Consider the following 18,002-nt stretch of genomic DNA (forward strand, 5'->3'; position numbering starts at 1 on the left):
ATTTTTACTTTATTATTAGAAAGAAAATAGATAACTCCAGGATGCATTAGTACTTATTTTAGGCCACTGAGACCTAGAAAAAAAATGACATCTAATGCTTATAGAATAACTTGTAAAACACTATAAAACAGTCATTAGGTATCACTGAAGTATTCTAGACTGACTCAAATATTTTGGAAAGTTCAATGAAATAAACTGCTTGTGTAGACCACAGTTCCAAAACCCAATCAGTTTTCCATATTGCTTAAAAACCTGTTAAAAAATTACATTTTTCTGACACCCCAACACTGTAAAAATATGAATCTGTAGTTTTGAAAAGCTCCAAAAGATTATTCCTAAATTTTTAAATTATGATAATAGCATTGTGATATAATATAGGAAAATATTCATCTCTTATTAAAGAGATGCAAACTGAATCATGTAGAGGTAAAATTATATGATGTTTGGGACTGAAAACGTTCAAAAAAGGACAAAATGTTAAGGGAAGAATGAAGCAAATGTGGAAAAACAGTGATAACTGTCAAATCAGGATGATAGGTATACATACTAATGTAGATATATTATTCTCTTTACTTTTGTGTGTATTTGAAAATTCTCATTTAAAAACAAAGCTCACTGCATGATTTGATGATCATCCAGGTTTGGGTCTATGCTGTAAGTCAAAATGAGCCAAATGACTGATAATATTGTTTCATTCTTTAGTAAGTTATTTTTATGGTATCTAGATACAGCATGAAAAAACACACACACACAAAAACTATCAGAGAGCGCAGACAGCAGAAGCAAGAAGAACTACAATCCTGCAGCCTGTGGAACAAAAACCACATTCACAGAAAGACAGACAAGATGAAAAGGCAGAGGGCTATGTACCAGATGAAGGAACAAGATAAAATACCAGAAAAACAAATAAATGAAGTGGAGATAGGTAACCTTCCAGAAAAAGAATTCAGAATAATGATAGTGAAGATGATCCAGGACCTCGGAAAAAGAATGGAGGCAAACACTGAGAAGATGCAAGAAGTGTTTAACAAAGACATAGAAGAATTAAAGAACAAACAAACACAGATGAACAATACAATAACTGAAATGAAAAATACACTAGAAGGAATCAATAGCAGAATAACTGGGGCAGAAGAACGGATAAGTGACCTGGAAGACAGAATGGTGGAATTCACTGCTGTGGAACAGAGTAAAGAAAAAAGAATGAAAAGAAATGAAGACAGCTTCAGAGACCTCTGGGACAACATTAAATGCAACAACATTTGCATTATAGAGGTCCCAGAAGGAGAAGAGAGAGAAAGGACCCGAGAAAATATTTGAAGAGATTACAGTCAAAAACTTCCCTAACATGGAAAAGGAAATAGCCACAAGTGCAGGAAGCGCAGAGAGTCCCATACAGGATAAACCCACGGAGAAACATGCCAAGACACATAGTACTCAAATTTGCAAAAATTAAAGACAAAGAAAAATTATTGAAAGCAGCAAGGGAAAAATGACAAATAACATACAAGGGAACTCCTATAAGGTTAACAGCTGATTTCTCAGCAGAAACTCTACAAGCCAGAAGGGAGCAGCATGATGTATTTAAAGTGATGAAAGGGAAGAACCTACAACCAAGATTACTCTAGCCAGCAAGGATCTCATTCAGATTTGACAGAGAAATCAAAAGCTTCACAGACAAGCAAAAGCTAAGAGAATTCAGCACCACCAAACCAGCTCTACAACAAATGCTAAAAGAACTTCTCTAAGTGAGAGACACAAGAGAAGAAAAGGACCTATAAAAAAAAAAACCCAAAACAATTAAGAAAATGGTAACAGGAACATACATATCAATAATTACCTTAAATGTAAATGGATTAAATGCTCCAACCAAAAGACACAGGATCACTGAATGGACACAAAAACAAGACCCATATATATGCTGTCTACAAGAGACCCACTTCAGACCTAGGGACACATACAGACTGAAAGTGAGGGGATGGAAAAAGATATTCCATGCAAATGGAAATCAAAAAAAAGCTGGAGTAGCAATACTTATATCAGATAAAATAGACTTTAAAATAAAGAATGTTACAAGAGACAAGGAAGGACACTACAGATGATCAAGGGATCAATCCAAGGAGAAGATATAACAATTATAAATATATAGGCACCCAACATAGGAGCACCTCAATACATAAAGCAACTGCTAACAGCTATAAAAGAAGAAATCGACAGTAACACAATAATAGTGGGGGACTTTAACACCTCACTTACACCAATGGACAGATCTTCCAAACAGAAAATTAATAGGGAAACACAAGCTTTAAATGACACAATAGACCACATAGATTTAATTGATATTTATAGAACATTCCACACAAAAACAGCAGATTACACTTTCTTCTCAAGTGCGCACGGAACATTCTCCAGGATTGATTACATCTTGGGCCCCAAATCAAGCCTCAGTAAATTTAAGAAAATTGAAATCATATCAAGCATCTTTTCTGACCACAACGCTATGAGATTAGAAATGAATTACAGGGAAAAAAAACGTAAAAAACACAAACACATGGAGGCTAAACAATACATTACAAATAACCAAGAGATCACTGAAGAAATCAAAGAGGAAATAAAAAAATACCTAGAGAAAATGACAATGAAAACACAACGATCCAAAACCTATGGGATGCAGCAAAAGCAGTTCTAAGAGGGAAGTTTATAGCTTTACAAGCCTACCTCGAGAAACAAGAAAAATCTCAAGTAAACAACCTAAACTTACACCTAAAGAACTAGAGAAAGAAGAACAAACAAAACCCAAAGTTAGTAGAAGGAAAGAAATCATAAAGATCAGAGCAGAAATAAATGAAATAGAAACAAAGAAAACAATAGCAAAGATCAATAAAACTAAAAGCTGGTTCTTCGAGAAGATAAACAAAATTGATAAACCTTTAGCCAAACTGATCAAGAGGGAGAGGAATCAATTCAATAAAATTAGAAATGAAAAAGGAGAAGTTACAACAGACACTGCAGAAATACAAAGCATCCTAAGAGACTACTAAAAGCAACTCTATGCCAATAAAATGGGCAACCTGGAAGAAATGGACAAATTCTTAGAAAGGTATAAACTTCCAAGACTGAACCAGGAAGAAGTAGAAAATATGAACAGACAAATCACAAGGAATGAAATTGAAACTGTGATTTAAAATCTTCCAAAAAACAAAAGTCCAGGACCAGATGGCTTCACAGGTGAATTCTATCAAACATTTAGAGAAGAGCTAACACTCATCCTTCTCAAACTCTTCCAAAAAATTGCAGAGGAAGGAACACTCCCAAACTCATTCTATGAGGCCACCATCACCCTGATACCAAAACCAGACAAAGATACTACAAAAAAGAAAATCACAGACCAATATCACTGATGAATATAGATGCAAAAATCCTCAACAAAATACTAGCAAACAGAATCCAACAACACATTAAAAGGATCATACACCATGATCAAGTGGGATTTATCCCAGGGATGCAAGGATTCTTCAATATAAGCAAATCAATCAATATGATACACCATATTAACAAATTAAAGAAGAAAAACCATATGATCATCTCAATAGATGCAGAAAAAGCTTTTGACAAAATTCAACACCCATTTGTGAAAAAAACTCTCCAGAAAGTGGGCATAGAGGGAACCTACCTCAACATAATAAAGGCCATATATGACAAACCCACAGCCAACATCATTCTCAATGGTGAAAAACTGAAACCGTTTCCTATAAGAACAGGATCAAGACAAGGATGTCCACTCTCACCACTATTATTCAACATAGTTTTGGAAGTCCTAGCCACATCAATCAGAGAAGAAAAAGAAATAAAAGGAATACAAATTTGAAAAGAAGTAAAACTGTCACTGTTTGCAGATGACATGATACTATACATAGAGAATCCTAAAGATATCACCAGAAAACTACTAGAGCTAATCAGTGAATTTGGTAAAGTTGCAGGATACAAAATTTATGCACAGAAACCTCTTGCATTCCTATACACTAATGATGAAAAATCTGAAAGAGAAATTAAGGAAACACTCCCATTTACCATTGCAACCAAAAGAATAAAATACCTAGGAATAAACCTACCTAGGGAGACAAAAGACCTGTATGCAGAAAACTATAAGACACTGATGAACGAAATTAAAGATGATACAAACAGATGGAGAGATATACCATGTTCTTCGACTGGTTGGAAGAATTAATATTGTGAAAATGACTATACTACCCAAAGCAATCTGCAGATTCAATGCAATCCCTATCAAATTACCAATGGCATTTTTCACAGAACTAGAACAAAAAATCTTAAAAGTTGTATGGAGACACAAAAGACCCCGAAGAGCCAAAGCAGTCTTGAGGGAAAAAAACAGAGCTGGAGGAATCAGGCTCCCGGATTTCAGACTACACTACAAAGCTACAGTAATCAAGACAATATGGTACTGGCACAAAACAGTAATGTAGATCAATGAACTAGGATAGAAAGCCCAGAGATAAACCCATGCACCTGTGGTCAACTAATCTATGACAAAGGGGGCAAGGATATACAATGGAGAAAAGACAGTCTCCTCAATAAGTGGTGCTGGGAAAATTGGGCAGCTACATGTAAAAGAATGAAATTAGAACACTCCCTAACACCATACACAAAAATAAACTCAAAATGGATTCGAGACCTAAATGTAAGACTGGACACTATAAAACTCTTAGAGGAAAATGTAGGAAGAACACTCTTTGACATAAATCACAGCAAGAACTTTTTTGATCCACCTCCTAGAGTAATGGAAATAAAAACAAAAATAAACCAATGGGACCTAATGAAACTTAAAAGTATTTGCACAGCAAAGGAAACTACAAACAAGACAAAAAGACAACCCTCAGAATGGGAGAAAATATTTGCAAATGAATCAACGGACAAAGGATTAATCTCCAAAATATATAAACAGCTCATGCAGCTCAATATTAAAAAAACAAACAACCCAATCCAAAAATGGGCAGAAGACCTAAATAGACATTTCTCCAAAGAAGACACACAGATGGCCAGGAAGCACATGAAAAGCTGCTCAACATCACTAGTTATTAGAGAAATGCAAATCAAAACTACAGTGAGGTATCACCTCACACCAGTTAGAATGGGCATTATCAAAAAATCTACAAACAACAAATTGCTGGAGAGGGTGTGGAGAAAAGGGAACCCTCTTGCACTGTTGGTAGGAATGTAAATTGATACAGCCACTATGGAGAACAATATGGAGGTTCCTTAAAAACTAAAAATAGAATTACCATACGACCCAGCAATACCACTACTGGGCATATACCCAGAGAAAACCATAATTCAAAAAGACACATGCACCCCAATGTTCATTGCAGTGCTATTTACAATAGCCAGGATATGGAAGCAACCTAAATGCCCATTGACAGACGACTGGATAAAGAAGATGTGGTACATACATACAATGGGATATTACTCAGCCATAAAAAGGGAACGAAATTGGATCATTTGTAGAGACGTGGATGGACCTAGAGACTGTCATACAGAGTGAAGTAAGTCAGAAAGAGAAAAACAAATATCATGTATTAATGCATATATGTGGAACCTAGAAAAATGGTACAGAGGAACTGGTTTGCAGGGCAGAAATTGAGACACAGATGCAGAGAACAAACGTATGGACACCATGGGGGGGAAGTGGCGGTGGGGGGTGGTGGTGGTGGAATGAATTGGGAGATTGGGATTGACATAGATACACTAATATGTATAAAATGGATAACTAATAAGAAGCTGCTGTATTAAAAAAAAAAAAACTATTACATTAGTGGCTCAACTTGTTGACAAAGAAAGTGAAAACCCATCTTGGATGATGAACTATTAACTTACCGAGTGGATCATGTCCATTAATCAATGAGAAAATATCAACTAAAATTGATGGCTTTAAAGTTAACAAAATATGTTCTTGTTACCATTTTAAAGTTATCTTAAGTTATGTCCTCACAGAGAGTTCTCTAAAGTAACTAATTCTCTAAAGTAACAACTTTTTGGTGGGTATAATGATCTCTTTATGGAATGTCTCCCCCACTTCCTTCCTCTACTACACTGTCATTAATCATATGGTTGTAGAATATAGCTTGCAATGTTCTTTAGACATTAAAAGGTTTCCAGTAAAGGTTCAAAATTCACCGTTAACAACTGGGGTTAAAAAATCAATAAAAACATCTCAGGTTAATTAAACAAACCAAACCAAACCAAATGAAACTCTTTTGTAAAAGGGGTCACTGGGACAAACAATAATCTGCCTCTAAGGTTAAGTTTAACTTAGTCTATATTTGGCTAACTACAATCTAGACTATATTTTAAAGGATTTTATGCTGGAGCCAAATTTAGTCCTTGAAGAAAGCAGTTAGCATTGGATGACTCTTGAGTAGCCATACATTGATAGGAAAATGGCAAGAGATTCTATTCTCCCAAAATAAATGATAACTTAACTTTTTGTCACTTTCAATAAAAAAACCTTACAACTTACTAAGACAAAAAAACTGTCTATTCTTCTCTTAGTGAGAACACGTTCTAAAGCAAGGCTGTGTCATTCTGGCAAAGCACACTTTGACAGTACTAAGACAGATTTAAAAATTAAATAAACGAATACTTACACTTGCTCTTCTTTAGATTCCTTATTCTGAAAAATAACATCAAGAATTAGTATTATGTATCAACTATGTTGATACAGCATAGTGATCTAACTGCATTTAGGTCAGCATTTCTCAAGCTTTTTGACCACAACCAAAATAAGAAATATAATTTACACTATAACTCAAATGTACTTACATATATATTTTTATACATAAGCATAAAACTGAAATATTAAGTCCCATGAAATAAACCTTACTCATATTATGTGTGTTATGGGCTGCATGTTTGTGTGCCTCCAAAATTCTTAGGTTGAAACCCTAACCCCCAGTGTGATGGTAACTGGAGGTATGGCCATTGGGAGGTAATTAGGTTTAGATGATTTGGAGTCCTCATGATGGGATTAGCACCCTTATGAGAAGAGACCAGAGAGCTAGCTTGCTCGCTTGTGCATGCTTGATCACTCTCTTTCTCCAACGTGTGATGATACAGTGAAAAGGTAGCTGTCTGCAAATTAAGAAGACAGCCTTCACCAGACACTGAATCTGCTGGCACCTTGATCTTGAATTTCCCAGCCTCCAGAACCGTGAATAATGTTGTTTTTGCCACCCAGTTTATGGTAGTTTGCTATAGCAGCCCAAACTAACACAATGCGTGATGAACTCTGAAATTTTTTTTATTCATACTATTTCTTTTTTTAAAATGATAGTTGTGACGCACCAAATTGATTTTATAATCTACCACTGAGTCATGAAACACAACTTGAAAATCACTGATTCAGATATTGGAAGTGAGTGCTGCGGCAGAGTTTGTATCTATTGCAATATCTTGGGACAGATATTGCAATTGTGTACATAATTTTCATTTATGGAATCCGATACTAATTACAAGAGTTCTTGAAAATCTACATGTAAAGAGAAAGCAGATTGATATATTAAGAATCTTATAGGGAAAAAGTGTTAGGGAGATCAGAATTGGGAGGAACTATTAAACAGCCCTATATTTTATTTTCATTAAAATAAAACTATAAAGGCAACCTATTAAATAAAGGTAATATCAATGACAGTTAACATACTAAATTAAGAGTATTAATTACTCTTATATATCACCCTTCTATTGAGTATCAATTATTGTCATATAAATTACAGTATTAATTTCTACTACCACCTCTTGTTTACAAGAAACTTCAGGCCTCTTTCCCCACAGATTCCATGATATACTTACTAATTTGTTTTGCTTTATTGTCTCTATAGTAAGAGGATTTTTGCATTTCATTGTCTGATCAATGTCCAGTGCCAATTTGATTTTACAATTTAGAATTATTAACTCCTGCCTTGGTTCTAGTGTACTTGAATAACTAGGTTGAAAAGACCTTTGATTGTTCATAATGAACATATCTAGTATAGTTAAGTATAGGTTCCCCTGCTATCCAAAAGTAGAGCATTCCTTTGGAACCTTTCATAAACTGAAATGGCATAAAGTAAAGAAGCAATTACAGGCATACCTTAGAGGTAATGAAGGTTCGGTTCCAGACAACCCCAATAAGGTGAATATTGCAATAAAGCAAGTCACATGAATTTTTTGGTTTCCCAGTTCATATATGTTTGTACTATACTGCAGGCTATTAAGTGTGCAATATAGCCTTATGTCTTAAAAAATGTGTACACCTTAATTTAAAAATACTTTATTGCTAAAAAATGCTAACCATCATCTAAGCCTTCAGCAAACTGTAGTCTTTTCTTTGGTAGATGGTCTTGCCTTGATGTTGATGGCTGCTGACTAATCAGGGTGATGGTTGCTGAAAATGAAATGGCTGTGGCAATTTCTTAAAATAAGGCCACAGTGAAGTCTGTCACATTAATTGCCTCTTCCTTTTACGAATGATTTCTCTGTTTGACAGCATTTTACCCACAGTAGAACTTCTTTCAAAATTGGTGTCAATTCTCTCAAACCTTGCCCTGGTTTTATCAACTAAGTTTCTGTCATATTTTAATCCTTTGTTGTCATTTCAACAGTTGTTACAGCACTGTCACCAGGAGTAGATTCCATCCAAGAAACTACTTTCTTTGCTCATCTATAAGAAGCAGCTCTTCATCCATTAAATTTTATCACGAGATTGCAGCAATTCAGTAACATCTTCAGGCTCCACTTCTATTTCCAGTTCTCTTGCTATTTTCACCACATCTGCAATTACTTCCTCTACTGAAATCTTAAATCCTTCAGTTTCATCCATTAGGGCTGTAATCAACTTCTTCCAAACTACTGTTACTGTTGATATTTTGACCCCTTCCCATGAATTATGAATATTCTTAATGGCATCTAGAAAGGTGAATCCTTCCAGAATGTTTTCAATTGACTTTGCCCAAATCCATCAGTGGAATCACTATCTATGGTAACTGCAGCCTCACAAAATGTATTTCTTAAATAATAAGACTAGAAAGTCCAAGTGACTCCTTCATCCACAGGCTGCAGAATGGATGCTGTGTTAGCAGGCATGAAAACAACATTAATCTCATTGTACATTTCCATCAGAGTTCCTGGGTGAGCAGATGCATTGTCAATGAGCAGTAATATTTTGAAAGAAATCTTTGTCTTTTATTTTTTTTTACTTTATTTTTTTGAATTTATTTTATTTATTTTTTATACAGTAGGTTCTTATTAGTTATCTATTTTTTACGTATTAGTGTATATATGTCAATCCCAATCTCCCAATTCATCTCACCACCACCCACCCCCCACTTTCCCCCTTCAGGTGTCCATACGTTTGTTCTCTACATTTGTGTCTCTATTTCTGCTCTGCAAACTGGTTCATCTGTACCATTTTTCTAGGTTCCACATATATGCGTTAATACATGATATTTGTTTTTCTCTTTCTGACTTCACTCTGTATGACAGTCTCTAGGTCCAACCACATTTCTACAAATGACCCAACTTCGTTCCTTTTTATGGCTGATTAATATTCCATTGTATATATGTACCACACCTTCTTTATCCATTCGTCTTGTCGATGGGCATTCAGGTTGATTCCATGTCCTGGCTATTGTAAATAGTGCTGCAATGAACACCGGGGTGCATGTGTCTTTCTGAATTATGGTTTTCTCTGGGTATATGCCCAGTAGTGGGATTGCTGGGTTATACAGTAATTCCATTTTTAGTTTTTTAAGGAACCTCCATACTGTTCTCCATAGCAGCTGCATCAATTTACATTCCCACCAACAGTGCAAGAGGGTTCCCTTTTCTCCACACCCTCTCCAGCATTTGTTGTTTGTAGATTTTCTGATGATGCCCATCCTAACTGGTGTGAGGTGATACCTCATTGTAGTTTTGATTTGCATTTCTCTAATAACTAGTGATGTTGAGCAGCTTTTCATGTGCTTCTTGACCATCTGTAGGTCTTCTTTGGAGAAATGTCTATTTAGGTTTTCTGCCCATTTTTGGATTGGGTTTTTTTTTTTAAATATTGAGCTACATGAGCTGTTTATATATTTCGGAGATTAATCCTTTGTCTGTTGATTCATTGGCAAATATTTTCTCCCATTCTGAGGGTTATCCTGTTTATGGTTTCCTTTGCTGTGCAAAAGCTTTTAAGTTTCATTAGGTCCATTTTTGTTTATTTTTGTTTTTATTTCCATTTCTCTAGGAGCTGGGTCAAAAAGGATCTTGCTGTGATTTATGTCATAGAGTGTTCTGCCTATGTTTTCCTCTAAGAGTTTTATAGTGTCTGGCCTTACATTTAGGTCTTTAATCCATTTTGAGTTTATTTTTGTGTATGGTGTTAGAGAGTGTTCTAATTTCACTCTTTTACATGTAGCTGTCCAGTTTTCCCAGCACCACTTATTGAAGAGACTGTCTTTTCTCCACTGTATATTCTTGCCTCCTTTATCAAAGATAAGGTGACCATATGTGTGTGGGTTTATCTCTGGGCTTTCTATCCTGTTCCATTGATCTATATTTCTGTTTTTGTGCCAGTACCATACTGTCTTGATTACTATAGCTTTGTAGTATAGTCTGAAGTCAGGGAGCCTGATTCCTCCAGCTCCGTTTTTCTTTCTCAAGATTGCTTTGGCTATTCGGGGTCTTTTGTGTTTCCATACAAATTTTAAGATTTTTTTGTTCTAGTTCTGTTAAAAATGCCATTGGGAGATTGATAGGGAGTGCATTGAATCTGTAGATTGCTTTGGGTAGTAGAGTCATTTTCACAATGTTGATTCTTCTAATCCAAGAACATGGTGTATCTCTCCATCTATTTGTATCATCTTTAATTTCTTTCATCAGTGTCTTGTAGTTTTCTGCATACAGTTCTTTTGTCTCCTTAGGTAGGTTTATTCCTAGGTATTTTATTCTTTTTGTTGCAATGGTAAATGAGAGTGTTTCCTTAATTTCTCTTTCAGATTTTTCAGCATTAGCGTATAGGAGTGCAAGAGATTTCTGTGCATTAATTTTGTATCCTGCTACTTTACCTAATTCTCTGATTAACTCTAATAGTTTTCTGGTGACATCTTTAGGATTCTCTATGTATAGTATCATGTCATCTGCAAATAGTGACAGCTTTACTTCTTCTTTTCCGATTTGGATTCCTTTTATTTCTTTTTTATCTCCAATTGCTGTGGCTAAAACTTCCAAAACTATGTTGAATAATACTGGTGAGAGTGGCAACCTTGTCTTGTTCCTGATTTCAGTGGAAATGGTTTCAGTTTTTCACCATTGAGAATGATGTTGGCTGTGGGTTTGTCATATATGGCCTTTATTATGTTGAGGTAAGTTCCCTCTATGCCTACTTTCTGGAGGGTTTTTATAATAAATGGATGTTAAATTTTGTCAAAAGCTTTTTCTACATCTCTTGAGACGATCATATGGTTTTTATCCTTCAATTTGTTAATATGCTGTATCACACTGATTGATTTGTGTATATTGAAGAATCCTTGCTTTCCTGGGATAAACCCCACTTGATTATGGTGTATGAAACTTTTAATAAGCTGCTGGACTCTGTTTGCTAGTATTTTGTTGAGGATTTTTGTGTCTATGTTCATCAGTGATGTTGGCCTGTAGTTTTCTTTCTTTGTGACATCTTTGTCTGGTTTGGTATCAGGGTGATGGTGGCCTCGTAGAATGAGTTTGGGAGTGTTCCTCCTTCTGCTATATTTTGGAAGAGTTTGAGAAGGATAGGTGTTAGCTCTTCTCTAAATGTTTGATAGAATTGGCTTGTGAAGCCATCTGGTCCTGGGCTTTTGCTTTTTGTAAGATTTTTAATCACAGTTTCAATTTCAGTGCTTGTGATTGGTCTGTTTATATTTTCTACTTCTTCTTGGTTCAGTCTCGGAAGGTTGTACTTTTCTACGAATTTGTCCATTTCTTCCAGGTTGTCCATTTTGTTGGCATATAGTTGCTTGTAGTAATCTCTCATGATGCTTTGTGTTTCTGCAGTGTCCATTGTTACTTCTCCTTTTTCATTTCTAATTCTATTGATTTAAGTCTTCCTTTTTTTCTTGATGAGTCTGGCTAATGGTTTATCAATTGTGTTTATCTTCTCAAAGAACCACCTTTTAGTTGTATTGATCTTTGCTGTCATTTCCATCATTTCTTTTTCATTTATTTCTGATCTGATCTTTATGATTTCTTTCCTTCTGCTAACTTCGGGATTTTTTAGTTCTTCTTTCTCTAATTGCTTTAGGTGTAAGGTTAGGTTGTTTATTTGAGATTTTTCTTGTTTCTTGAGGTAGGACTGTATTGCTATAAACTTCCCTCTTAGAAATGCTTTTGCTTTATCCCATAGGTTTTGGGCCATTGTGTTTACATTGTCATTTGCTTCTAGGTATTTTTAAATTTCCTCTTTGATTTCTTCAGTGATCTCTTGTTTATTTATTAATGGATTGTTTAGCCTCCATGTGTTTGTGGTTTTTTTACATTTTTCTCCCTGTAATTTATTTCTAATCTCATAGTGCTGTGGTCAGAAAAGATGCTTTGATATGATTTCAATTTTCTTAAATTTACCCAGGCTTGATTTGTGACCCAAGATGTGATCTATCCTGGAGTATGTTCGTGTGCACCTGTGAAGAAAGCATAATCTGCTGTTTTCGGATGGAATGTCCTATAAATATCAATTCAATCTATCTGGTCTATTGTATCATTTAAAGCGTGTGTTTCCTTGTTATTTTTCTGTCTGGATGATCTGTCCTTTGGTGTGAGGTGTTAAAGTCCCCCACTATTATTGTGTTACTGTCGATTTCCCCTTTTATAGCTGTTAGTATTTGCCTTATGTATTGAAGTGCTCCTATGTTGGGTGCATATATATTTATAATTGTTATATCTTCTTCTTGGATTGATCCCTTGATCATTATGTAACGTCCTTCCTTGTCTCTTATAACATTCTTTATTTTAAAGTCTATTTTATGTGATATGAGTATTGCTACTCCAGCTTTCTTTTGATTTCCATTTGCATTGAATATCTTTTTCCATCCCCTCACTTTCAGTCTGTATGTGTCCTAGGTCTGAAGTGGGTCTCTTATAGACAGCACATATATGGGTCTTGTTTTTGTATCCATTCAGCGAGCCTGTGTCTTTTGGTTGGAGCATTTAATCCATTCACGTTTAAGGTAATTATCAATATGTATGTTCCTATTACCACTTTCCTAATTGTTTTGGGTTTGTTTTTGTAGGTCCTTTTCTTCTCTTGTGTCTCCCACTTAGAGAAGTTCCTTTAGCATTTGTTTTAGAGCTGGTTTGGTGGTGCTGAATTCTCTCAGCTTTTGCTTGTCTGTGAAGCTTTTGATTTCTCCATCAAATCTGAATGAGATCCTTGCCGGGTAGAGTAATCTGGGTTGCAGCTTCTTCCCTTTCATCACTTTAAATATATCATGCTGCTCCCTTCTGGCTTGTAGAGTTTCTGCTGAGAAATCAGCTGTTAACCTTATGGGAGTTCCCTTGTATGTTATTTGTCGTTTTTCCCTTGTTGCTTTTAATAATTTTTCTTTGTCTTTAATTTTTGTCAATCTGATTACTATGTGTCTCAGCATGTTTCTCCTTGGGTTTATCCTGCCTGGGACTCTGCGCTTCCTGGACCTGGGTGGCTATTTTATTTCCCATGTTAGGGAAGTTTTTGACTCTAATCTCTTCAAATATTGTCTCAGGTCCTTTCTCTCTCTCTTCTCCTTCTGGGACCCCTAAAATGCAAATGTTGTTGCGTTTAATGTTGTCCCAGAGGTCTCTTAGGCTGTCTTCATTTCTTTTCATTCATTTTTCTTTATTCTCTTCTGTGGCAGTGACTTCCTCCATTCTGTCTTCCAGGTCACTTATCTGTTCTTCTGTCTCAGTTATTCTGCTACTGATTCGTTCTAGTGTATTTTTTCATTTCATTTATTGTATTGTTCATGTCTGTTTGTTAATTCTTCTAGGTGTTTTTTTGTTAATTCTTGTAGGTCTTTGTTAAACATTTCTTGCATCTTCTCGATCTTTGCCTCCATTCTTATTCCGAGGTCCTGGATCATCTTCACTATCATTATTGTGAATTCTTTTTCTGGAAGGTTGCCTATCTCCATTTCATTTAATTGTTTTTCTGGGGTTTTATCTTGTTCCTTCATCTGGTACATAGCCCTCTGCCTTTTCATTTTGTCTTTCTTTCTGTGAATGTGGTTTTCGTTCCACAGGCTGCAGGATTGTAGTTCTTCTTGCTTCTGCTGTCTGCCCTCTGGTGGATGTGGCTATCTAAGAGGCTTGTGCAAGCTTCCTGAGGGGAGGGACTGGTGGTGGGTAGAGCTGGGTGTTGTTCTGGTGGGCTGAGCTCAGTAAAACTTTAATCTGCTTGTCTGCTGCTGGGTGGGGCTGAATTCCCTCCCTGTTGGTTGTTTGGCCTGAGGCAACCCAGCACTGGAGGCTACAGGCTCTTTGGTGGGGTTAATGGTGGACTCCAGGAGGGCTCATGCCAAGGAGTACTTTCCAGAACTTCTGCTGCCAGTGTCCTTGTCTCTGTGGTGAGCCACAGCAATCCCCCGCCTCTGCAGGAGACCCTCCAACAGTAGCAGGTAGGTCTGGTTCAGCCTCCTATGGGGTCACTGCTCCTGCCCCCTGGGTCCTTATGTGCACACTACTTTGTGTGTGCCCTCCAAGAGTGGAGTCTCTGTTTCCCCTAGTCCTGTCAAAATCCTGCAGTCAAATCCCGCTAGCCTTCAAAGTCTGATTCTCTGCGAATTCCTCCTCCCATTGCCAGACCCCCAGGTTGGAAAGCCTGACGTGGTGCTTGGAACCTTCACTGCAGTGGGTGGACTTCTGTGGTACAATTGTTCTCCAGTTTGTGAGTCACCCACCCAGTGGTTATGGCATTTGATTTTATTGTGATTGTGCCCTTCCTACCGTCTCATTGCAGCTTCTCCTTTGTCTTTGGATGTGGGGTATCTTTTTTGGTAAGTTCTAGTTCTTCCTGTTGATGATTGTTCAGCAGTTAGTTGTGATTCTGGTGCTCTCGAAAGAGGGAGTGAGCACACGTGCTTCTAGTCCGCCATCTTGAACCAACATCCAGAAATCTTTCTTTCTGAGCAGTAGGTCTCAACAGTAGACTTAATATATTTAGTAAACTATGTTGTAAACAGATGTGTTGTCATCCAGGCATTGTTCTTCTATTTCGGGAGTACAGACAGAGTTGATTTAGCATAATTCTTTTTTTTTTTTTTTTTTTTTTAAAGAGCAGGTGATATACAAGCTGGCTTTTTATTTTTATTTTTATTTATTTAAACACTATTTTATTTATTTATGGCTGTGTTGGGTCTTCATTTCTGTGCAAGGGCTTTCTCTAGTTGTGGCAAGTGGGGGCCACTCTTCATCGCGGTGCGCAGGGCCTCTCATCATCGCGGCCTCTCCAGATGCGCAGGCTCAGTAATTGTGACTCACGGGCCCAGCTGCTCCGTGGCATGCGGGATCCTCCCAGACCAGGGCTCGAACCCGTGTCCCCTGCATTGGCAGGCAGACTCTCAACCACTGCGCCACCAGGGAAGCCCCTAGCATAATTCTTAAGGAGCCTAGGATTTTCAGAATGGCAAATGAGCACTGGCTTCAACTTAAAATCACTAGCTGCATTAGTCCCTAACAAGAGAGTCAGCCTGTGTGTTGGAGTTTTGAAGCCAGGTATTACTTCTCCTCTTTAGCTATGAAAGCCCTAGATGGCATCTTCTTCCAATAGAAGGCTGTTTTGTCTACATTGAAAAATCTGTTGTTTAGTATAGTCACCTTCATTCATTATATTAGCTAGATCTTCTGGATAACTTGCTGCAGCTTCTGCATCAGCGCTTGTTGCTTCACCTTGTACTCTGAAGTTATGGAGATGGCTTCTTTCCTTAAACCTCATGAACCAACCTCTGCTGGCTTCAAACGTTTCTTCTGCAGCTTCCTCACCTCTCTCAGGCTTTACAGAATTGAAGAGAGTTAGGGCCTTGTTCTAGATTAGGCTTTGGTTGAAGGGAATGTTGTGGCTGGTTTAATCTTCTATCCAGAATACTGAAATTTTCTCCTTATCAGCAATAAGGCTGTTTCACTTCCTTACCATTCCTGTGTTCACTGGAGTAGCTCTTTACTTCAAGAACTTTTCCTTTGCGTTCACAACTTGGCTAACTCTTTGGCACAAGAGGCCTAGCTTTTGGCCTATCCCAGCTTTCAACATAACTTCCTCTCTAAGGTTAGTCATTTCTAGCTTTTGATTCAAAGTGAGAGACCTGCAACTCTTCCTTTCATTTGAACACTTAGAGGCCTTTGTAGGGTTATTAATTGGTCTTTTTCAATATTGTTGCATCTCAGGGAATAAGAAAACCCAAGGAGAGGGAGAGAGATGAGGGAACGGCTGGTTGGTGGAGCAGTCAGAATACACACATTTATCTTTTAAGGTGGCCACCTTATATGGGCATGGTTTGTGGAATCCCAAAATACATAAATTACAATAGTAACACCAAAGATCACTGATCATTTCAAGTGGGATTTATCCCAGGGATACAAAGATGGTTCACTATCCACAAATCGATCAATGTGATATACCACATTAATAAACTGAAGAATAAAAATCATATGATCATCCCAAGAGATGTAGAGAAAGCTTTTGACAAAACTCAACATCTGTTTATGATAAAATTTCTCCACAAAGTAGGTACAGAGGGAATATACCTCAACAAAATAAAGGCCATATATGATAAGTCCACAGCTAACATCATACTCAATGGTGAAAAGCTGAAAGCGTCAGGAACAAGACAATGATGCCCACTCTTGCTAGTTCTACTCAACACTATTTTGGAAGTCCTAGCCACAGACAAGAAAAAGAAATAAAAATAATACAAATTGGAAGGGAGGTAGTAAAACTGTTACTGTTTGAAGATGACATGATATTATACATAGAAAACCCTAAAAACACCACTAGAAAACTACTAGAGCTTATCAGTGAATTCAGTAAAGTCACAGGATACAAAATTAATATACAGAAATCTGTTGCAGGGCTTCCCTGGTGGTGCAGTGGTTGAGAATCTGCCTGCCAATGCAGGGGACACGGGTTCGAGCCCTGGTCTGGGAAGATCCCACATGCCGCGGAGCAACTGGGCCCGTGAGCCACAACTACTGAGCCTGTGCGTCTGGAGCCTGTGCTCCACAACAAGAGAGGTCGCGATAGTGAGAGGCCCGCGCACCGCAATGAAGAGTGGCCCCTGCTCGCCGCAACTAGAGAAAGCCCTCGCACAGAAACAAAGACCCAACACAGCCAAAAATAAATAAGTAAATAAATTAATTAAAAAAAAAAGAAATCTGTTGCATTTCTGTACACTAACAAAGAAATATCAGAGAGAGAAACTGAGAAAACAATCCCATTTACCATTGCATCAAAAAGAATGAAATACCTAGGAATAAATACATGGAGGTAAAAGGCCTGTACTTGGAAAACTAAAGCTACTGATGAAAGAATTTGAAGATAACACAAAGTAATGGGTAGATATACCATGTTCACAGATTGGAAGAATTAATATTGTTAAAATGACCATACTACCCAAAGCAATTTACAGATTCAATGCAATCCCTATCAAAATACCAATGGCATTTTTCACAGAACTAAAACAAATAATTCTAAAATCTGTATGAAAATTCAAAGACCCTGAATAGCCAAAACAATCCTGAGAAAGAAAAACAGAGCTGGAGGTATCATGCTCCCTGACTTCAGACTGTACTACAAAGCTATAGTAATCAAAACAGTATGGTACTGGCACAGAAATAGACACATGGATCAAATGAATAGAATAGAGAGCCACCCAGGAATAAACCCACACACTTATGATCAAGTAATCTATGACAAAGGAGGCAGGAATATGCAATGGGATATGCAAAGTTGAGACACAGATGTAGAGAAC

General features: G+C 37.0%; 1 protein-coding gene across 10 annotated transcripts in view; it reads right to left on the reverse strand.

The window, feature by feature from the left end:
* DZIP3 (DAZ interacting zinc finger protein 3) overlaps positions 1-18,002 on the reverse strand; it is a 118,689-nt gene that overhangs the window by 37,160 nt on the left and 63,527 nt on the right. For all 10 annotated transcript variants that reach the window (XR_451429.2, XM_028167707.2, XM_057545321.1 and 7 more), the window contains one exon: positions 6,663-6,688. Coding sequence is in view for 9 of the 10 variants with exons in the window: in XM_028167707.2 (XP_028023508.2) it covers positions 6,663-6,688 (26 nt within the window). In the remaining variant the exon portion in view is untranslated. The remainder of the gene's footprint in view (positions 1-6,662; positions 6,689-18,002) is intronic.

The sequence above is a fragment of the Balaenoptera acutorostrata genome, chromosome 4 (assembly GCF_949987535.1).
Source record: "Balaenoptera acutorostrata chromosome 4, mBalAcu1.1, whole genome shotgun sequence".
Lineage (NCBI taxonomy): Eukaryota > Metazoa > Chordata > Mammalia > Artiodactyla > Balaenopteridae > Balaenoptera > Balaenoptera acutorostrata.